General features: G+C 43.3%; 2 protein-coding genes across 39 annotated transcripts in view; one reads left to right on the forward strand and one right to left on the reverse strand.

Moving 5' to 3' along the window:
• Positions 1–6546, reverse strand: part of LOC147650949 (uncharacterized) — a 31833-nt gene extending 25287 nt beyond the window's left edge. The window contains exon 1 of the mRNA XM_086846670.1: positions 6407–6546. Within this exon, the coding sequence (XP_086702796.1) occupies positions 6407–6546 (140 nt within the window). The remainder of the gene's footprint in view (positions 1–6406) is intronic.
• FOXP1 (forkhead box P1) overlaps positions 1–23574 on the forward strand; it is a 378502-nt gene that overhangs the window by 171378 nt on the left and 183550 nt on the right. For 2 of the 38 annotated variants that reach the window (XM_086846850.1, XM_086846851.1), the window contains exon 1: positions 13573–13639. The exons of 34 other annotated variants lie outside the window; for them this stretch is intronic. The gene's annotated coding sequence lies outside the window, so the exon portion shown is untranslated. Of the gene's footprint in view, positions 1–13519; positions 13640–23574 lie in introns of those variants that run through there. 2 more of the 38 variants (XM_086846857.1, XM_086846836.1) reach the window with 2 other exon arrangements.

Genomic DNA, 23574 nt, shown 5'->3' on the forward strand with positions numbered 1-23574 from the left:
GCACAGAACATAATAAACAACTTGCTGGTGCTAAAGTGCCACATGGGGGAGGCTGCTAACAAGAAAGTTAAATGCTTCTGCCACTAGCAGTTTCTTCGCTGTATTTTTCATGAGCTGTTACTACCAGTAATGTACTTTGCTGGCTTTAGAGCAGTGGTTAAACACAGTGACAAACCAAACAGTGCTCCAGCGCTGTAAACACCCAAAGCAATGCCATTTTTGTTCAGAGCTATGGTTTAAACCAGACTTGAGACTCAGTGGCATTTTATGGTGATCAGGGATTTCTTTTTTTGTTTTTTTCTAAAGGTCTCACTTTTCTTGATAATATGGGGCTTTTAGGAATAACCAGTAAGTGATATTGATCAAGAAAAACAGTGTGAGGGGAGAGGGAGAGAAAAAAGAATTGAAATACCTTAAAAAACGTTCTGGTTTGTTTATGCTGTTTGACCATCGAAGTACAAAAAGACTGTCTTAGTAGAAAAATACCAGATTATCAAGTGCTTTAAAGCAGAAAATGTCATTTGAGTCTCAAAACTGCACCAACTTTGTATAATTACCCTTTTAATTATCCCCAGTGGCCCATGAAATTTGTAAAATAGAGCATTGAGAGTTTGATTTACTTACATGTTGCACTTTAGTGTTATGCTCTTAATGAATATTGTTTAGTACTAATGTCAAGCAGAGATTGCTGAGTGCTATAGAGAGGTGCATGCTGCAGAGCTGGGTATTCAGCAGGGAATTGTGGAAACTCCACCTTAGATGGAGAGTATCTATGTATCTAAAACAATATGCTATAATTTTTATTGCCTGAATGGAAACTATATTGATTTTATCTTCTGCATGCAAAGTAGTTTACTATATTTTCTTTATTTAACCTAGCCAGAGAATGAACCATTTTTAGGGTAATTATTTGCTTTTGTGTCAGCATCTTCCTTGTTATGGAGAATAGTTACATCCTTCCTCTAAAGGACCAGAACCTGGAAGCGAGCTCTTTAATTTGCCCTTAGGACCTAACTGGTTTAGCCTCTGGTAATGGAAATAACAGCAATCAATATTTGATGTGGGGTTTCTGTGGGGTATCCAAATATCATTTATTGCCAAGAAATTGCTGGAATAAGCTTGTGGGAAATGTAATCCACAGTGTGGCCTGAAAACCCAGCTAAATTAAACAGGCATCTTCAAAGGTGAATGGAAACATCAGTGAATAGTAAAAGTAGAAAGAAAGAAAGAAAGCAGAATCTGAAGGGTTAGATAATAAGATGTAATAGCTGGTGACCTCTGAATTATTGGTACAAATCTGAGTGAGGTGGAGACTCAGCGGAAAGTATTTGCACTTGAAAATGGTCATAAAATACTTTCAAGTGATGGCCTGATCCTCAGGATCTGCTGACAAGTTGGGGTGATTGGACATGTGTGTTAATGGTCTTGGAAGGATGGGCTGCCTTCCTCTTTCCTCACTTTCTTCTTTCCTCTTTTGAATTTAGCAAGTTTTAAGAGCACTGTCAAGTGCTGCTATGGGAGGCTGGACCACTGGTACAGCTACCTTGGCATCCCTAAGAAAGCACATGACCAGATACCTCCAGAGAAAGTGGAAGATCTGAGGTTTTACCTTGCCTTCACAAATTTTGTTTGTGTTTTCCTGCATTTATTTCTGTGACTGTGGCAGTGTTGGTACTCATCTATCTGTGAGCTGGTTTCATTATTCTGCTGAACTCACAAGATTGCAGCACGGCTTCACATTTCACAGATCAGTTTTTACTGAGTAAAAACTCAGCTCTTAGTTTGTTTTTCCAATTCGTAACCCGAATATTCCTGTACGTTTGTCATTTATGTTGTTGATACATAAAGACTAGTTTGAGGAGAGAAGCAACAGAAAACAAACAGTTTTGCAACTTTCACATAGTTCAGAGAAAATCTGAGGTTATATCCAGCCTTTCATTGAACAACAGAAGTCTGTTTACACCTCAAGGACCAATATTTTAGAATATTTTTTCTTAAAGTAAAAGAGTGAAGTGTTTGGTGTACAGCTGAAATTTGGGAAAGTGAGTTCATGTTAATTGTTTATGGATGCAAATTCCGGGGAACTGATTTCTGGGGTTCTGAAATTTGAATTTATTTATATTTGCAAATATCTTATTTAAAAGCAACTGAAGGGAAGAACCTACGAAGGGGCTAATTAAGCATTTCTGTACGACACTGAGCACAATGGGGCTCCTTTTTTGTTTGTCCTGAGGCCCCACAATAATAAACAAAATAACTGCTAATAATTGGGAGCCTTGGTTTGAAGGCATGCTGACTGCAGGACACAGGCAGTGTCAGTTTTCAGTGAGTGCATCAAGGCTGACCTTGAACTCATGTGTGCTGATAAGAGCAGTGCAATAACCCGGTCATACCCAGAGCTGTTCATATGCTCGGCCCTGCTGGCTGGCTTTGATGGTGTTTCTTTTATCCTTGTCTTGTGCCCTTCTTTGGCCAAAGGTTGGATGCTCCAGGTTCTCCTGCTGCAGAGAATCACCTCAGCAGCAGCTGAGATCACCCAGGTGCTCCTTGTGCCAAGAAAGCCATGTCCAGTTTGGCAAGGGAGCATGAGAAGATAAATTTGTGTAAGAGAAGTGGTTCTTTTGGCTCTGTTTGAGTCTATGTGCTATGTTTGCTGTCTCCTCTACCACTGTGCATGGGTGCATCACTTCTTTCAGCTTGTACAGCTTTTTAAATGTGTGTGGTATCACATCACACTCTGGCCTTAATATACCAGGAGATGGTAGCAGACAGTGTGTTTGTCTGGTTTTTTTGCTATTGAAAGGGTTGGAAGTTTGCCTGCAAGCCAAATTGCATGGCAGGAGATTACAAAACGTTTAGTTTCCAAATCTGATTTTCTCCCTTGTGAATTTTTCTTGCTTGCTCAAAGGCAAGATTCATCTTGACCAGCCCAGACTGAGGTGGAGCTCATAACCACGCTGGAAAGCGTCTTGTGGCTTGGAAGAGCAGCTGGTTGGAAGGAGAATCGTTTTTCAGGAGCAGTCAGGGCACTTTCAGTTCTCACCCCATCTCTCTTCATACTCACCAGCGTTGGTGGGACGTGTGGTGACAGCATGGACTCGTCACTGGGTGTTTAATGAAGGTTATAATTAGTCATGATGCTTCCCCACCACAACGGACAGTTGCAAGTTGCCATTGCAAATCTTGCATCCAGGAGATCTGGATTTCATTTCGTGTCTAGGCATCAAAATTCGGGCAAGAGCCTATGGCACTTTTCAGAGCCACTGAGCTGCTCTTGTGGTGGTTCTAAAAAATAAATTAAAAATCTAAGGAAAAGTAGAAAAAGGCTAAACCCCATTATATTAACTCAGTGTTGTGCTTCTGCAGTAGTCTGGCATCACAGGTACGGGCTGAAATGTAAACTCTCACCTTAGAAGTAATGAAGGATAAGAGAAATTTCTGAAAGGCCGTTTTACTGCAGTCTAAACTTGGAAGCATGAAGTGGAAGGTTAAGAAGAACACAAGTCTCTGAACTCCATGGTTAGACTCACATTTGGCCACGCAGCTGAGGAGGGGCAAGGGAGCCAAGCCAAAACCATCACAGAGAGCCCAGATCACTGTAGGCATTCTTGTTTTCAAAGTTGGTAGGAAATGGTTTTCTTAGAAAAAAATGGAATTGATGTTTTTTTTTTCTTACTTTAGGAGCCAGTTTTCTGATCTTCAGTTCATATTATGAACTTGTACTGGCCTCAAATTTTGGGTCTCCATTTCACTATTTTTCATGAGCTGTAGTTTGTACATTTGTTGGCAAATCGTATGTTTTTGCAGTCCTGCACGCCTCTTGCTTTTAAGTAAAGAAGGGAATAAGGAAGAAAACTGTGTTATGTTGAAATACTCTTTAGATTCCTTTCCATATGCTTTTGCATATTCTTGACCGATCTTCCTTTGGTTTAGGGGTTTGTAGCATTTTTCTCACACTTTGTGCAATCATTAGCATCAACAGGGCAACAGGAGTGTAGGGAGAACATACTCCAGCGTGTATCACCTAATTTCCCCTCTGAAGTGGAAATTGTCCAATTTGCCATGTGCTGTGATTTGCCATCGTTAAGACTGGTTTTTGACTCCTTGTAGGGTGGGTTAATCTCTCCTGGGAATCCTACAATGAGTCACACTGCATTGTATATGCCACAGATAGGTAGGTGCCACCTTTAAAAGTGCCAGTAAGATTCTGAGGCACCTTTTCCAGCCAAGAGCAAGAGGTGCATGAGATAAAAGAACCATTTGCCCCTGCAAGAATTGTGCATTCACATGATTAGTGAGGCGTGGTATTAAATTATTTGAGCTTTGTGCATGAATATATACTGAGAGAAGCTTTGTAACTGGGGACTTTGGCTATAGTTTTCTTTTTCATGGGCCAAATGCTCTGCTGCAGATAGGGCTAAGAGTATTTTGGTGGAGCAGCTGAAGAGCTGGTCTTCCTTGCGTGCGTGTTACACTGTCCCACACCCAAAGAAATGCCTCCTCATGTTTTATGGGTGGACTTTGCAGCTTGATTGGAAATAGAAACACAGTAAACAGCAACTGCGTCTCAGAAATATCCCCAGCAACACAAACTGTCACTATTTCAGCTTCTCTCCAAGGCTGCTTCTTAGGGGGCTGATCTGCAGCTATATAAAAGCATGGTAACATAAGCTGCAGCACCAGCCCTGGAAAATCTTGTAGTACAGCTAACAAATATCTGCAAAACCTTGTTTGTATGTATGTGCGCTTACGTTTAAGATGCAAACTTGTATCTGAGTGTGCTCGGCTCCCCGCAGTATATAGCTGCAAAGCTATTTTGAACATCTTGGAAAAAGATGGGTTTGTAGTCTGATTTTCTTTTTTTACTGTGTTTTTCTCCCCCTGATGATGTTTATTAACATCCTCCCTGATGTCCAGCTACAAGGGATGGGCGCATAAAAGTTTACATGAAAATACATTTCTCTGTAAGTGCTCTCTCCCTGCAATTCTTTTACAGCTTTAACCAAAACCAGTTTCATCCTGTTTCATCCTTTACCCCTCAGAGCTGATAGAGAGGAGGGATATTTCACTTTCATCTACAATTCACCTTGTCCTTTCCATTTCTCCCTTTGGTTTGCTTGTTGATTTGAAGTAGCGGGTGTGACCAGCCATCAAAGAGCCCTGTTGGGAGCCCACTGCCGGGGAGTGCACCCTGGCTCACCCTGGGGATAGCAGGAGGCACAACCCTGATTCCTGCTTTTCATTCCAGCTTTTTCCATTTGAGCACCCCAGCACATCTGAAAGTCTCCTTGCTGACCACTAGTGACTCGAAACACTGAAACAGGAGCTTGGAGTCAAGGCCAATGATTATCTTTTCTGCTTCACTCCCTGAGCTGGGACCTGTGGCCAGGCTCTCCGGACGCGGTTCAGTGCATTCGGGGACGTGCTGGACATGAAGGATTTGCCTGTGTGATAAAAGAGCTGCCGGTGCCTCGGGCAGCTGGCACCTCTTTGGGCCAGTTGTGTTCTGCTCAGCAAAGAGCACAAAGAGGGCAGATGGGAATATGGAGGGAATCTCATTAGACCAAGGCAAGGAAGATGGAAGGGCTGAGCTCTGAGGCTGACTATGTCCCTGGGGCCAAGAGATGAGTGTGTGGGAGAGCAGAGCGCCTCCATCTTCTTGCTCCCACCCCTTTTCTATAAGGATTTTATGATTCTCTGTGAGTCTGGAAACACACCTGCCAGCCAGCCACCTTGCAAGCCCTTTGTTGGGAACAGGACTTTGGTCAGGAGTTACGTTCTTGTCCAACTTACTTGAAAGTTCAAGCAAACAAGGCACTGTACTAATTATTTCAAAGCAGTTTTGGTGGCAAAGCTGTGCTACCTGGTTTATTTTACTGCACAGTCACTGCCTGACCTTCCTTGACTTTTTTCTCCTTTAGCTCTGTCCACCTGCCAGAGCTGGAGTATGTAGGACAGACCTGCACATCCTTAACCAAGGCAGTGAAAATTTATGGACACTGATGTTCCAGGATCAATAGATAGATTTGGGGCAAAGTCCTCATTCTTTATAGCAGATTCTGCAGGTTGGGTTGGATTTGGTTTGGTTTGGTTTGGTTTGGTTTGGTTTGGCAGGGAATATCTTGATCACCATTTCTAAGGATCTTTGCCCTGCCTCTAAAAACAAATGTACCAAACACAGCAATAAAAACAGGCTCTACCCAGTGTTATTTGTCTGGTTCCTTGCTTTGATGGAGTTTTCCCCTCTGCAATACAAACAGTGTCTTAAAATGTCTTAGATTCAATATGAGATGTTTTCAAAAATCACTTTGATACCATGTCCTCTGGTAGCCAAACTCCATCAAAAACCAGTTTGAATGTAACTATGTGTAAATAGAGCTGAAAGAGTCTTTCGTATCTCTTTTACTTAATCCTAGTAATGTCTGTAGACTGGGGCTCCAGCAGGTTCTTGGGTAGTTTGGGAAGAAAAATGAGTTCTGCTAAGCCACCTGAGAAAGAATTGCAGCCAGTAAAGCCAACAGCCACGTTTAACCTCTGGTACGTCATCGTAACATACATTTTAAGAGTGATAATGATTATTTCTGGTACCCAAAGCAGGGAATGTGTACTGTCAGCTGTTGTGGAAACTAATCAAAAGACAGTTCTTTTCCTAAACAGTGTAAAAGGAAATATTTTTTCTGCTTAATTTCTACTTAAAAGGAAAATTATTTTGAAGAACGGTATTTTTTTTTCTATCTTTATATTTTATTTCCCTTCACCCACCTTTCCCAGAATCTTCTGTGTAGCTATATCCAGTAAAATAACGGCAGCTGCAAAGCTAAGAGTAAGGCCAGAAATAGGTTTCAAGTGCATATTTACAGCTACCCTTTTCAAAGCATTCTGTTTTCTTCAACACTGAGTCTGTTCTCCATGAATCAGACCTTTTGGAGATAGAGAGACCTCTCTTAGGTGTCTGGGTTTGAGGAGGTTTTTTGTGTTTGTGAGCATGTATGCATGATCTCTACAAAACTGGCCATCAGAGCTGTGACTTTTGTGATTCTTCTTAATAATAATATTTTGTCTTTCCTGATTATTTTTTACTCCTCCTCTCCAGTGATTTCTTTCTAAAAGGCTTCTGTTGTGAGCCATTAATGTCAATGGGCTCAGCCACTGCTATCGTGTGGTGCAGAGGAGTGGGAAGAGGGTATGACTTTGCAGAAACATAGGGTTACCTCCAGCCACAGAAATCAGGCTGTAAAAATGATGAATATCTCTCTTCTGTCATCCATAGATCTGACAGTTTTGTATAACTTATGAATTAAACATCTGGGGGGGTGTAGATGTATTTTTTTTCCATTTAACAGTCACCAAAACCGAGGCCGATAAGCTGTTGAATAATTTCCAGTAACGTTACAGCGAGTTTTGGGAGCAGATCACTTTGGGATTGTCTCTCTTAACAGAAATGGCAAAATTGTCATTAGAGTTAGTGAGATCAAGGTGGCACCTGGTGCTGTGTCTTAACCATGAGACTTTAACCTGCAGCTCCATGCAGAACAGACAGGACCTTTACTGCAGACCCCGACAAAGTAAACAGCGTGACACTTAATTTATCTGCCCCAGAAACATGAAGGGCTCAGTCGACCTGATGGGATCTGTGGTTCCAGGGAGTCTAGGTATTTAAAACGTGATGCTCAGCCTGCTAAGCCATCCCCTGCAGCTTTCCTTAGTGCATAAGATATGAAAAAATCTCCTGTCCTGCAAAACAGATATTAAATTGGATACTCTTTCACCCTGCCACGATAAGAAACACGGCAGAGAGAGGCAGGAAAATGGAATGCTGCTTAGAAAGAAAATATATTTGAATCTAACATAAAAATTGGTGAGATAGGAGGATTTTCAGAGCTAGTAGCAATCCCCTCCCCAATGAGTTGCTGAAAATTCAACTCTCCCTGTAGTTTTTGCACTGGATTGTGAATAAAAATGGTTGTGATTGATGAAGCGTTTGGTGTCTCACTGTAAGTTGGTCAAGAGGGACTTCTAAATCACCCAAATGAAATATTGCATTATCATGAACGGTAACATGTAACTGTTAAGTATGCCATTGCTTATCATAAGCTCAGGCTCCTCTGGAGCTCTGCTGGGAGAGAAATCTTTCTGAGCATTGGAGCAGAGAGTCTCCACACAGCCTGGCAGTGCACAGGCCCTTTTCCCCTTCCCTTCCCTTCCCTTCCCTTCCCTTCCCTTCCCTTCCCTTCCCTTCCCTTCCCTTCCCTTCCCTTCCCTTCCCTTCCCTTCCCTTCCCTTCCCTTCCCTTCCCTTCCCTTCCCTTCCCTTCCCTTCCCTTCCCTTCCCTTCCCTTCCCTTCCCTTCCCTTCCCTTCCCTTCCCTTCCCTTCCCTTCCCTTCCCTTCCCTTCCCTTCCCTTCCCTTCCCTTCCCTTCCCTTCCCTTCCCTTCCCTTCCCTTCCCTTCCCTTCCCTTCCCTTCCCTTCCCTTCCCTTCCCTTCCCTTCCCTTCCCTTCCCTTCCCTTCCCTTCCCTTCCCTTCCCTTCCCTTCCCTTCCCTTCCCTTCCCTTCCCTTCCCTTCCCTTCCCTTCCCTCCCCTCCCCTCCCCTCCCCTCCCCTCCCCTCCCCTCCCCTCCCCTCCCCTCCCCTCCCCGTCCCGTCCCATTTTGGGGTTTGAAAGGAGAAAAAGGCAATGTGCCAAATGGACCTATTTGGTTTGAGAAGTCTTGGCAGTGAATTACTCCCTCCTGTGTGGGGCTCATTACACAGTTGTGTTGCATACGGATTTTTTTTTTTGCATAAAGCTTTTTTTACCAGTGCTTTGCATGGGATGATAGGTGAGAAGACAAAGTTGATGTTTCAAGGGAAACCAGCAAAATAGCATTAGAAAAAAAAAAAAGTAATTTCTACTTTCTTTACTGACACAAGGAAGTGGCTGATGTTGTTTCTATTAAAAAGAAAAACTAGAGACCCACACCTCCCATTGAAAAGCCCTGTATTCACAGCATGACTAAAAGCCAATCCAGTTGGACTGAAGTTTTCTATGTCCAGAACTTTCCACGAAGGCCTTGGCAGCTCTTTCTTTTAGGATTTCTTTAGGATTAGTGAAATAGATGTTGCTTGGCTGAGTAAGAACACAAAACACCAGTTAGTCAAACAGCTTTAGGATTTTCTATATTTTAGGACTAAAATGTGGAAATGGGGAGGGAGGGCACACTTAAGTCCAGGATTTTGCTTTGGATATATGTGCACATCCTGAGCTCAGATTGGCCAAGCTACAGGCCTCCAAAAATGCTCAGAAATGAACAAAATTCTGTAGATCCCTGTACTGGCCAAAAAATGTAAGCAACCCTCAGTATGAGATAGGTGACATGTTCAGGCAATCATGGTTCATTTCTTTGGCTTTCTTGTCCCTGTCTGCTCGTTTTCCTGCTTCCGAGCTGGCCATGTCTCTTTTCTATTCAAATCTGGTGGCTTCCTGTACCCCTGCCTGTCCCTGGGCTGGGGGGCAGAGAGGAAGAGGATGAGGCAGTAGGTGGAGAATGGTGCCTGCCTCCCACTGAAGTCTTTTACCTGCCTGTTTTCATGTCTGTGCTCCAGCATGTGGGAGCTTGGTGACTTCTCAGAGAAGTGGTGGTTGGATTTGCTCACCATGGTAGATCGGTGATATTCCTTGTTTTCAGAGTACCCTCAGGAGTTTTGGATTCTTCTCTCTTTTTTTATTTTATTTTTTTTTTGTCAGAATTTGGATTGTGGCAGAATGCTTAGCAAGGGCAGACTTCAGTACAAACGGCTAAAATTTGTCAAATTCACTGAACAAAAGGTAATTGGGATGGGACGTGGTATGTTGGGTGGTGTTAGTGGTGACACCTGTGCAGGTATCATACTTTAAAATACTAATAGTTCAATCAGTGTAAAGTTAGAGGAAAGTTCAGTGTGTGTTAGTCTTGGATCCAATTGGGGTGAAGTAATGCTGCACAGGGGTTGGAGGAAGAGGAGGCAGATGAAGCTGGGCCTGCACTGGTCCCCCCATCAATAGTAACCTTAAACTGAATGAACCCAAACTGAAACAATTGTTAAAGTTTTATCTGAATAGGAAAGCATTTCTTTTCACGTTTTCTTAACAGATTCTGTGGCTACTAATTTATTACTGCAATTTAAGAAACAGACGTCTGTCTGACATGTACCACGTAGTTCAGTAGGTCACTAGTGACATCATCCTTAAAATCGTTATCTTTGCAAACCGTGCATTTTGCATAAAAGCTTTTATTTATAGTCAGTCATTAAAATTGGACCTGATATTTACTTTTCTTCTGATTAGGTTAAAGAGTGAATATGAACAAAAAGTACCCTCCTGTTAGCACCAAGCAGTTTGCAGTGTGCTATTCACATCCAGACTTTCTAAAGGAATTACGTTGATCCATTATGGGCTTAGATGGTGTGTGTTGGTTAATGCATTTGGCTTTTTCACTGCTAAGACTGAATTCATGTCACAAGGGGTATATTTTATTTGGTTTTGTCCTTACAGGTTCTTGTCCTCACTGCTGAGCAGCTGGAGGCTGTGGTTTGCAGTGGAAGTGTTAGACTCGTAGAGAAGTGCTGTTTTAAAGGATGAGGAGGCTGCTGGGGGGCTTGGTGGGTCTCCTTTGCTTTGAGGCTACAGTAGCAGGAGGTTCAAGACAGTCCAGATTCCTGTCTATGCATGAGTGCTTTGCAGGGGCAGATTCTGAGTTGTCCCATTGCCCAGCCCCTGATGTGATGGATGTTTGACCCAAGGCAGGGGAACAGACTCTTGGGTGCATCTCTCTAGAGCGTGAGATGTCATAAGGCTCAAATGAGGTCCCCAAAGGATGCCCCGAGTTGCACTGTAGGATGTCACTACCCAGCAGCCTGTGATCTACTGGCCATGGCTTACAGGGCAACACAGCCCTAAAGGGCCAGACACAACAGCCCCCTTCAAGAATCAAATTCTTGGGATGTCCATGAACTCTTCTCCCACATTTCCTCATCCTCCTGTCCTGCCTTATCCTTCTGTCCTGTGTTATCCTTGATATCAAACATCATGCTAAATCTTATACTCTGTGAGTGCTTAAAAATAGTGACCATGAGTGCTGGTAACTTTTCCATCCCAGCTGTCCCCATGGAAGCTCCATGGGGTTGCCCCCTGCCCAGCAGAATGGGCTGGGTAGGATCATAACCTGCTCCAAGGGAGCCCAGGGGCTTCTTGCTGGGCTGGAGAATGCATGAGGCAAGATAAGAACCCTTCAAAATTGAGAGGTGGTTTAATAATTGTAATGAAAATGATTTTTGACCAAAAATTATGTATTACCAGTTGGCTGAACTGCACAGCATACTTTCTTAATATTAGATAGTGCTGGGTTGTTTTTTTCCCCCCAGATCTTACTGCTAAGATCACTGTCCCATTTCAATTTTTATTGAAACAAATAAACCTAATAAAAACACTTATGCTGAGAGCTGAAGCTCCACAATAGAAAAAAAATAAAAATTACTCTGTATTGAATTTATTGATTTATTTATTTACTCCAACTGGAAAATTGAGTATTGTGTTAATGTATTTTATAAGAATCACGGTGCTCGATGAAATGGCTAATTTATTTTAGCGTATACATAAATAGCTAGCAATTTTCAGTGAGACAGGCTAATGAAAATGATGCCATGAAATTGTCTATACTATGAGGAGTGATGGAGTCAAGTTATTATTGGTTGAGTGCTGCGACGTAGTGAACTGGCCATCATGTCTTTGAACTTTTGAACTGCTACTTGGTCGTGTGATTTATTGATTTTGGTATCAGCATGTTAACTTTTTATTTTTTTTTTTTGTTGGGGGGTCGCACCCGCAGCACAGATGAGTGTGTAATTTCATAGATGTTTAGGCTAAACAAGATGGTTGAAAAATTTAGAGCGTGTTAACGGAGCAGGGTTGCGCCATGTGGAAAGGCAGAGAGATGCTTGTAGGTACCATTAGATGTCAACACTGATGTTCTGATTGCTGCGGATTAGCCGAATACAAGCAAACTTGGCAGGGTAAGTGTGCAATATATTTGTCAGAGAAACGTTGCCTTTGTTCTAAATTAAGTGCGTGATCTCATAGCAACTTTGTTTGCCTATCTACCTTGAACCTCTCCTCGTGCTGTGTCTTATCACGGCGGTGCCTGGTACGGGCAGAGCATCCACGCTCTCCTGTCAGCCCTTCCCAGAGGCGCGCTCCATCTTGCCGGCTGTTGCTCGACGGAGGATGCTCGCTGGCGGTGCGAACAGCTCATGTTGGACTGTTGTACCAGAGAGCTGCCCCCATCCGCAGCCACCCAGACGTGTAAACTTGCTTCATCTTCTAGCTGTGATTCCCTGGCAGGCTGGCTGTAGTGCTGAGCCTCGGCACGCTGCGCTCGCCAGCGGCTGCCTCGTCCCTCGGTGTCAGGAGATGCTACACTTGTTGTTCGTGGTGATTTGCTTAGGATGTGGAATTCAAGCATTAAAATAATTTTGTTTGGTTTAGAGTGTTTTCTTGCTGCAGAACTTTTCTCTCGACTGTGCTGGTAGGGGACCCTTTGCGTGGTGGCTGCCCTGAGCTCTGTTTCTGATTAAACCGACTAACTTGACACCTGCATTTTACAATTTGCTTAAAGTGCATTATCCTGTAAAAGCAGCAATTTCAAAGCTTTAAAGCCAGCAGACTTGCAGGGGTTTGCACAACTTAGCTCATCCCACCAGTTCGCTGCAATTGTGCAAAACACGACTGGACTTTTCTACTCCACTTGACCCCTGCTTTCAAAATTGCAATTTTAGTGCCTGTCCTTCCCATCCCTCCTAAACCCCCTTTTTCTGCTCTGGATCTCTGCAATGCATGCGAGCGTTATTGTTTTTTTTTTTTCCCCCAATTATGAAACTGACATGTCTTTATTTGGATATTAAAAGTGCTCCCCCCCTTTCCCCACTGCGACCCAAAGCATTTCCAGCAGCCTCGCGGTGAGCAATTGGGAAGCTGGTACCACTTGCCTCTCCCCTTCACCCCCCTTTGCCTCTCAATTCTTTTTATTTTTTAAAATATTTATTTTTTAAAAATTTTTTTAAGAGATGGGCTGTTTAAGCTAGAAAACAAAACTGCTGGGAAGAGGCTAAAAACAGGACTGACACCAACACCATTAGCGGGGGGGGGGTGGGGGGGGAAGAAAAAAAAAAAAAATTCCATTTCATTGCAACTCTGTTATTGTTTACTTTGCCATACACATCCTAATATGGTTACCTCCCTGTCAAAGCGGCCGAGCCGGGCTGAGGGGCCCCCTCGGGGAGACGCTTCCAACTGCTGCTCAGACAATAAGAAACAAACGGCGCAACTCCACAAAAGGGCTGCCCGGAAAATAAGTGTCAAATAAATCCTGCCGAACTCTTCCTTTCCCGGCACCCGGCCCCCGCCGTGTGTGTAACCTGCGCGGTGGCCGGCGGGGCTGGGGGCGGCTCCGGCGGATCCCCCCGCGGCCGGGGCCGGCCGGGGCGCGGCGGGAGCTCCGCGGCCGCGCAGCGCTGCCAGGTGGAGCCGCCGGGCCGAGCCCCCCCGGGCCGAGCCCCCCGGGCCGCGGCCGCGGAGCTCCCGCCGCGGAGAGCCGCTCGCTTCTTATCTGCAGCGCCAGAACAAAGGTAGGTTGTTCAACTCCGCGCTCCGGGGGAGGGACAAGTTATTTTTGGAGGGTTGTCTTCCCAGTGCATGACTGGTTGACCTAAAAGGAGAAGGGAGAGGGGAAGAAGAAAAAAAAAAAAAAAAAAGAAAAAAAAAAAGAAAAAGGCGGAAAAAAAAAAAAAAAAGAGGGGAAAAAAAAAAAAAATAAAAGAGCGAACGGCACCGCCACCCCACCGGCACAGCGCGGGGCGGGCAGGGGAGCAGCGCGGCGCGGCGTAGTTTTATTTTTATGCAACTTGAGGAAGCCGGATTCCCCCCCCACTCCTTCCCTCCCCCTGTAAAATGCCCAGCTATTTCTAGAAAATTTGCGTCGCTGAAATACTTTAATCTGTGTGCTCTATTTTATTCTTTTAAATATTTTTTCTTTTTTTTTTTTTTTTTTTTTTTTTTTGCGTTTGTGATTTTATGAGCACATATTCCTCTTAGCGGCTATGAATTTCTATGAATTCTAAATAAGCTTTTCTAGGGATGAAACGTGCGGGGTATTTTTACACGAGGATTTCAACTTTTCGGTTGACATAATCTGAAGGTACCACAGCCTTTTCTGCGCCTGTTCAAGTGCTTCCCTGCCCTGCAAGGAGTTATCACATTGCTTAAACCAGCCCTTTATGCCATCATTTTTCTTTTTTTATTCTTTTTTTAAGCCTATATGTTGCTCAGCTTCAGTGGATGATTTTCTTCTCCTCCAAACTGAAATGCTCTCAGGTTTTGCTGTGCTTCTCGGTTTGTTTTGAACCCGTAGGAAAATATTAATACAGAGCAGTGAAAAAGAAACAGTGATGCGTCTTCCGTTCAGGGGAGTCGGCAAACCTGTCCACTTCTATGCCGGGAAGTACAGAGAGCAGATCCATAATTCAGTGCAGGAGCAAATGAATTCACAGCGATGCATAGGATGGGTATTATGTAACTTAATAAGAAATGTGGTTTTGATCGTAGGAGCGGACGCTGCGCTTGTAGGTATAAATATCAAATCTAGGTAAGTCTGTGGAAGAGCACTTTTCTTCCAGCCTGCATTAAGCAGCGTTGTCTTCAATCCCTAATTCTTATGGGATTTTGGGAGGGAAGCAGCTTCTTCCTAAATTGAGTATCATTCAAAAAATCTTTTAAATACCTGTTGTCTACTTGGTTGCTTAATTGGCTCTCCTTCTTCTGTCTCTGCTGCCTGCTTTCTCCAGTTATTATGGGATCTCTAGATTTATTTTTTTTTTAGGAAGTCTCAGTTCCAGAGCAAACCTGGATAGCAAAGCTGTTCTTTTCTTTTTTTTTCCCTTTCCCCCTCAGTAAAATATTATTTCTCACATATTACTGGAGATTTCTTTTCTCTGCCTTTTTATTTATTTTTCTCTTAAGCTGTGCAGCCTGACCTGTGCTAATCAGAAACTCTTTTTAAAATATAAGACCAAGGCAGATAATGTAAATAAACTTTTGTCCCCGCAAACTTTTGTCCTATAAAACTGGGATTTATTTTTCTTAGAAAAAAAAGACATTGCAACTCACTAATGGTAAACACAAATAAATGTGTTTTGTAAAATCAAAGGGTGTCTTTTTAAACACATTTCTAGTTTTTGCTTTTTGGGCCTTGTAGGGGATGATAGGAATTAGTAGCCTTTAATTAGACGTGGAGATATTCACATTTTACAGGGATTTATGTTAGAACATGGAATGGCGGGTGGCTTGTTTCCTCATTATGAATACTCCCTGCACATAATGAGGTTCATCATTAGTTGATGGAGTGAATTTGCCCTAGCTCTACCTTGAAAGGCACATAATTTACATACTACTTCAGAGCTTAGGCTTTAATGGATTCCTCGATGAATAAAATGAAAAGCTACTTTCTTTAAATTTTTGAACAGTGTTTTGATAATACGGATTTAATAAGACATTCAATTTCCTTGTTAAGTATATTTGAAAGTGCATTCCCAATTTTAGCACAAAATATACTTCCCTACGTTGTTTCCTATAATATTAGGTAATACATAAGCAAGTATGTACCGCTGTAAACATTTTTGGGAACGTTGAGGGATTATTTTACCCTGTGTGTGAGGTGACACCGGGCTCCTTTGGCCTGGTCTCCAAGCGTAGTAAAGCTCACCTGCACTGTTAAATTATCACAGAGCAGACCTGCTCCCCTGTTAAAGCTTGTTCTGCCTGAGGAGTGTTTTAACTGTGTATTTGCTGTGTACATGTGCAGTGATGGATCTTTGGAAATGTGTTGCTAGCTGCCAGGCTGACAGTGACAAACCCTCCGGTCCCACCTCCCTATTTATTTTAATGAGACGAGAACAGCAAAAACTTCTCTGGTGCAGTTCCACCTCTGGAACTGCTGCGTAGATGTGATTAGATTAGAGTAAATTGAATTGTAGGCTGCCTGATGTGTTATCATGTCATCAGCTTACTCCAGCCCTGGTCTACAGGGTAGAGTTAGCGAGACATCCTCATCTTCTTCCTCCTCCTCCTCCTCCTCCCTCGGTGTGTAGGTGGGGGCTGCGCGTGTCCCGTGCGTGGGGCAGGCTGGGCACGGCCAGCACCTCTCCCCACTGACACTTGCCAGTGTGGTGGTGGAGTTGAGAGGCAAAAAATACGAAGCGAAGGCTTGTTTTGATAGAATGTTTTATTACCTGAAAACGATGAGCATATATTAACATTAATAGAATAGTCTGTGTCATTCTTTTTTAGGCAATTTACCTCCGCCACAGACCTGTCTGCTTCAAAATCTTTCTCTGTTCTAAAACATATATTTGTTTAGGGAGTTTTCATTGAAGTGTACATGACAATTACAGCTGTTCATTAACAAAATTGGGTATTTGTTTTAAACTTTAACCAATCACTTTGATATGCTAATTATGGTGTAATTTAATTTGAGCCCTGTAATGATGATGCCGTTATTATGGACATAAATGATGCAGTTAAGCTGAGAGTAATCTCATTTGCATACTGTACATGCCAGTAAATTAAGCCCTTTCTTCGACTGCTTCAGCTTTAATTTTCCACTTCTTTTCACACAGCGCCTTTTCAGCCAGTCTCTTATAAGCCCACTTTGTAATAGTGCTGATGACTGTTTGATGTGGAGAGTTGCTGCACCACAATAATGCAAGACACAAGATGTAACATTTAAAGGATTCATTATCTTACTGAGTGTTGCTTTAAGAAGCTGGGATTAACAAGGGTGGAAGTGTCCTCTCTGTGGAGCCATGCAGGTCTTCCCAGAAAGAAATGCAATCTTTATTTTTCCCCCCTTTCTCTTGGTGTACCCTGATAGTGAAAGGGTTTCAGTAAGGCCTCATGGTATTTCTCAGGAATGAACTAAGACACTATCAGAGCTCTATAGTACAACATTTGACCTTCTCTGTAGGGTATTCTGTGATGCTCCACTGTTGCAGAAAAGTTATTGGATACAATTTGCAATATAATAGAGATGTGCGATACCAGATTATTTCTCATATTGGGTATATGGGCTCCAGATCTACCTGTGTGACGTACAGCAGTGCAGAATTGAAGTCTGCATTAGTTTTGTTCTATTTATTCGCCAGTTTCACCTTGTATGGCCCTTACATCAGTTGACCTTAATATCAGGTTAATTGCAGATTCTAATTTAAAAAAATGTTGTGCCTGCTGGTATTAGTGAAAACTTGGGTTTTGAAAGAAGAAAAGTCACCAACAGCAGACAAGAATGAACTGCGTAAGTGCTGACTTCAATAGTTAATCTTTTCCAATTTACCATGTTGTCATTGAGCTGAAGTTTTCTCATAACACTGTGGCGTACAAAGAAATCATGTGAAATAAACAGGGCTCTTTTTATAGCTGCTTACTATTATGGTTAGATATTTTCATAGTTTAATACCTCTGGAAGTAAAGCCCGTCTCAAGTTTTTCGCAGCAGTTGGCCTCTCAGAAAGCCATTGTTGTGTGGGTAACCAAGTTAACTAAAGATCATTATTAAAACCTCGCAATCCTTTCCTTACACAGGGTCCCATGACCAAAAATAGCTTGTGCAGTTGCCCACAAACATGCAAGTTAATAACTTCCTGGGTGAACAGTGTAAAAGCTGCTGATTTCCAAGGCATGCACGTCACCCTGGCCTCCACCCCTTCAGGGTGTGCAGCAAACAGATGGGAGGGTGCAATCTCACTGCCTGGCCAGCATTTAATGAGACTTAGTTTTTATGGCTGTCACCTACACTTGGTTTCAGTTCTGCATTTCTCACATGCCATCTTGTTTTCCAGCAGCCCTTCCATGGGAGCCTGGCCGTGCATGAGTGCAGGCTGGGGCCGTGCTCTGGTGAAGCCTCATGGCGATGTGCCTGCCCCGTTGAACCCCCTGTTTCTGTTTCAAAACCCCAGGAGTCATTCCCAACAAGACCACTGCTCTGGCCACCAGCTGCTCTGGCATGCAGGATTTCTGTTCTACTTGTACACATCTTCTACACATGGCTGGTGTTAATAAAACCATCCAAGGAGATGAACATGGAGCGTAGTGTGGGTCTTGGCTCTCTCAGAGCCTTTTTCACCTGAAACATCAAACCTAAGAAGGTTACATTTACCAGCTGCTTCTTCTGGGTGGACTACATCAGTGTGCAGTGTCAAATCTTGGGGTCTGCTTCCAAAGCAAAATGTGTCCCGAAAAGGAAAGTCCTCCTCCGTGTCTTTTCTGAGGCTGTCATTGTAGACACGGGGTTCATACATGAGCACACCCAGGAGACAAAATCCAGCAGCTGTTCCCTTTGTGCTCACAGTCCAGAGCTGCACAGGTTGCTGACAAAACTGGGTACAAGCTGACTCTACCCAGGGCACAGGTAGAGAAAGGGTTTCTCACAGCAGAGGGTGATGCACACTCTCCCCAGAAACTCCATAAAGTCAGAAATTCTTTAGAATAATGCTGGAAAAATTTGGCTTCTAAAGCTCATTAAAAAGAGCTTGTGATTTTGTCTATTTCAGCAGTACCCCTATGGTTCAACTCTTTGTCTCCCCTCTGAAGTTAATGTATGTGTTGCTTTAGGATGTGTCATGTCTTCAGATTCTGTAGGAATGAGTATGCTGAGTGTCTCTCTTGCGTCATGGAGGGATTTCTGTCCCAAGTAGACAATGCCAGTAGGATGGACTGGGAGTTGGGCTAAGAGACTCTCTTTTGGTCCTTCTTAGTGCTTTATGGATGCAATGATGCTGCAGTGTGCTGTGCAGAACTACAGTGTTAATCTTCTTTGGAGGTAAAAATATTTCTTCCAAAATTATTTCAATACGTTGCCCTTAAAGAAATCATGTTGTAAGAGTTGTCTTCACAAAAGAGGTTTCAGGCATAGTTTTTCTCCTATTCTCTTTGTCCTAATGAAACACATATCCTTCCTCCCCTCACAGGACCTTTTGAGTTTATTCTGGATAAAGAAATTCATTTATGAAGATTTTACCTTTATCATCCTCCCTCTTTAATCTGATCTTGGATTGCAATTTTCAGTAAGTTTCTCCTGCCACACTTTCCGACATATGAACCTTTTCAACCCAATCAGGTGGGAAATTAAAAGCTATACCAATTCTGATGATGTACTGTGCAGCCCTGTTTGAGCATTTCTGTGTAATTCAGGATTGCTGGGTTTAAAGAAGTTTTTCACCCTGGGTAATGGTAGCTCTCTGCAGAAAGTTATTTCGAGGCATTTTGAGCTTTGTGGGAGATGGATTTCTCTTTTTCCAGCTTTGTTTACAAACTGCTTTGTTCTTACCCTTTTCCAGCAAAACAAGTGTTTCTTTACAGAAATAATTGTGGTTGAGAGCAAAGCCACTGAACCTGTCTCTAGAATTATTGCTACAACAGATTAAAGAGTAATTTATCATATGTTAATATACTAACCCCATCAAAGTCATGGGCGTCAAGGCATAGAAACAAAAATAGACCTCTGATGTCTATCTCTGTTGTGTTTTTCAGCACTGAGTCTGGTATTGGTATCTGGAGAAAAAGCTCTAGGAATTTGTGATTGTATTTACCAGTAGCTAAAGGAGAGCAGTTGTCTGTCACTGAAATTACCCCAAGTGCCGAAGCTGCTGCCTTTTCATGTTTGACTGAAGCAAGTTGACTTCAAGTTTCAAAGTGTGAAGATTCCCTGTTCCCACACTTTGTCAGTTTGTTCTTATTTGTAAACACATCTTGTCGTGGCTGTAGATGGTACATAGGTATCTGTGATGAGAAGCTTGGGAAGCACCTACAGATGCTTTGCTTTTCCAGCACGAGGAAGCCTCCTACAGCTGTTCCCAACAGCAGCCAACTGGCTCACCTGAGAGCATGCTGAAAAGGGGGATGTTTTGGAAGTCCAGGTGAATCTGCCTGTTGCTGCTGGTCCTGGGTGTACACAAAAGGCAAGTAGTGGAAGTCAAGTAGCTGTTAGGGTTTCTTTAGTCTGCGAGCCTTTAGTTCTTCTGGCTGTATGCACCACTCTTCCAGCAGCATTTTTTCCTGTGACTGGAGGATGTGAATTTCTCTCTAAGCTGGCTGAATGGACAAAGCAATGTGATAAAAACACATAGAACAAACATGCTTCAAGCAAGGTAGTGAAGTTTCTCAAGCAAAGCTGTTAAAGCACACAGTTCAACCCCTTCTTTTGCTCCTGTTACCTATCCCTGTACCATCTGGGGGCTATGGGGAGCAGCAGTGTAGGTAGGAACACCCTGGTGTGTCACCAGTTCTTCCCTGTGACGAGTGTCTGCTTCTGGCTGTCTTGAATTTGACTTCACATTGGTTTTTCCTGCAAATGAAACACTTACTCTAAGGATGGTCTTTCAAAAGACCATGTTCTTTTTTCCAGATAACTGCAAATTCTTGAGCTGGGCTATTTAGGTAGTTTCCTGCGACCATCACTTTGAGGAAGATGAATGAAAAAGTTCTGCTTTCAGGTGCATGGTCTAAATCAAAAGCAGCTCTGTTTGAGTTCTCTGAAGTCTTTCAGGGTTTTACCATTATTAACAGCCAAACAGCCCCAGGCAATGGTCCTCTGTTTTACACGGGGGGAGAGCAGTACGTTCTGGCCCTGTGCTTCTCTGCTGCAGGGTAACAGTGAGGAAGGGGCAGCCGTGGGCAGGGAGGGCTCCAGCAGCTCTGTGCTTGGTGACATGGCCAGAGCTGTTGGAGATGGAGCAGCCAGTCTGGTCCTGTGTGAGAGAGCCTGACCTGGAGGCAGTCTGCCAGCTGGGGGGGACTCGCCTGTGTTTCTGCAAACTCTTGGACTTGGGGCCAAACAACAAAGCTGTGCATGAAGAGTTTCCTAGGCTTCACACTGGGGTAAAGCTTGCAGTGTATGATCAGCAAGGCTTTGAGACCCGCAGGGCAGCCCTTCCAGCTGTGGGATATTTTCACGTGTTTGTTGGTATCTCCTTTGGCAAAGGAGTTTGAATCAGGGTGAGTGTGCTACAGGCTTGATGAGGGAAGGCAGTACTAAGGAGTGAGCAGCTCCCAGTGAACGGGGAGCTTTATATTGCTTTTACAGTGAAACAAATATAAAAAGGAGGAATGAAATGATAATAACCTAAATTGGTGCCAAATGTATGGGATTCCATGTGTGTGCAGTAAAGGGAAACCCAGCTCCTGTAGTTTTCCCTTGGAAAATAATTCATTCTATTTAGAACCCGTGTGCAGGATGACCATATAAATGTGGTTAAATGGCATAGGATTCTGATCAAAGGGGAAATTACAAGTAATAAAATAGGAAATATCATTATTGCTATTTCAGATCTTATAGCCAGGGAGAATCCTAGGTTCTAGATGGAGAAAAAAAACATAACATGAAGAGAAAAAAAGAAGAAACCCCCCCCAGATTTCAGCTTGCTATAAAAAGAGGGCTAAAAAGTAAAGATACATTTCCTATAATCTGAGAATTCCCAAATAATTATCAGGGGAGAGTTGTGAACAACTTAACTGTTGGCTGAGCTGAATTGGAGCAGAAACTGAATTACCAACTTCCACACAGGGAAATGTACCGAAGTTGGAGCTGTGGCTGGGTTATTTTCACCAAATGTCCAGCACATATGCTGCGCTTGCTTTTATTGTTCACCGTTATGGTGTCATGTCTCGCTAGATTGTGCTTTGCTACACACCTCCACCCCCTAACAAACTGGCCCTATATGTGCATGTAGGCAGAATATAGGGAATTAAGCTGTGTGACAGTGAACTTCTGGGGGTTTTTATATGCTTGACAAATGTTTCTTAAACATGGTATAAATACATTGTACAGTAGAATTCAAGTGTTTGAGGGGCACGTTTTACTCCCAAAAGAAATGTGTGTATTTTGGCTTCGTATTCCTCTGTCTCTTTTCTTATCCTCTAAAAGAAATATTTAGTATTTTAAAGGCACCTATGTTTAGATAATACAGGTTTGGACAATATTTCTCCTCTGTATGTTGTTGAGTTCCTGCTGACACGCCTGGACAAACCTCACCACCTAAAACCCTCAGGCCAGATTTTGGCATTCGGTGTCCTCAGAGGGAGGGATCGTAGCTGTTAATCCTGTAATAGTCAGATTCTTCAAGGTAGCATCTTCTGTCCTCCCACAGGTTAGATTCTCAGTTTTACCTGACAGCCTGAATATTTCTCTTCAAAGGGAACGTAAACTCTTCTGCAGGCTGGACTCACCCTCGCCTCCCCTCACCAGGTCTTGCCTGGGCACTCCTCTTGTTCCTCAGCCTTTTTGCCATAGCTTTTTTCTTCCTTCCTGGTTCCTTGGAGAAAATACATTGTATTTGTAAGGGCCTGTCCCTCCTGAGCGCATTCCCAGGGGTGTGCCTGCCTCGCTAAAGAGGCCTTTCCAGAGGAAAGGCAAGGGCAGCTGGACTGATCCCATCACTCTTCAAGACCCGAGGTCATGCATTTGGTCTGCTTGCAGAAATGCCAAAGCCTATTTAGAGTCAGACATGTAAATACTCTGCTCAAAAATAATAATTTAAAAAGCAGTCTTGTGGCTGTGTTCTTCAGAGGAATGGGAACGTCAGCTGGCATTGGCTCTCACCTGTTTTGATAAGGCACTGCGTTTTCAGCGGGTGTTTGTAAGCTCCAGATACTTGGGATGAAAATAGCTTCCTCATCCTGTTCCCTTCCCGCGGGTGGGCGAGTGGCTCAGAGGCACAGCAAGGGACATGGGTGCCTTATCCCAGCTCCTTGTCTTTTCCAGTCACGCTAGCTAGGCTGTTTGGAACCAGTAAATGCTTCCCTGCACACTTGGCCCCATCACACCCAGCCCCACATTAAACTCTGCCATGGACCAGGGCTCTGTCTTGTGCTCTATGAGCTCCAGCAGTAACAGCTTATCTGCTTTATGGAGCTGTTGTAAGCCCCAGTTAACTGGTGGTTGTGAGGCACTTGGTACCCCTCAGATATGTGTGCCCTAAGAAATGTTAGGAGCTTTTGTGTTCCTCCTGTAGGGTGGAAGCTCTCCTTGCCCTCGTGCAGCTGATGCTCCATGGCGTGGCACTGCACCTGAAGGCTTGGAAATGTTCTCAGGTGAACTTCACTCACATGAGAGGCTTTGATAGAACACCCCCTTCAGAAAACTGCAGGAAAAGCATTTTGCTTCATTAGTATTTGGGGTGAGAATATGCTGTAGATTAATCCTCTTTGGAAAGAGATTAAGAAATGTTCTCTCCTCCTCCCTTCTCATGTAAGAGTAGGTAATGTTTATTCTTTCTTTATTAACTACAGACGTCAGAGAAAAAGGACTGTTGCCCTTTGATTTTATTTACAAGGCAAAAGTGAAAACTTGTTTGATCATATCATGGCTGTTTAGCTTCAGTGTAAGAGTGGAAGGGAACCTGTTTCCAACTCCTATCATGTCTAAATATAATTCTTCCTCTGTTTAGTTATCTCTGAATTTTAAATGCTGCATCCTTGGCCTTACTTATTTGTCAGGTTGAGTGAAATTGCTTCAT

The sequence above is a fragment of the Cyanistes caeruleus genome, chromosome 11 (assembly GCF_971803275.1).
Source record: "Cyanistes caeruleus chromosome 11, bCyaCae1.hap1.1, whole genome shotgun sequence".
NCBI lineage: Eukaryota > Metazoa > Chordata > Aves > Passeriformes > Paridae > Cyanistes > Cyanistes caeruleus.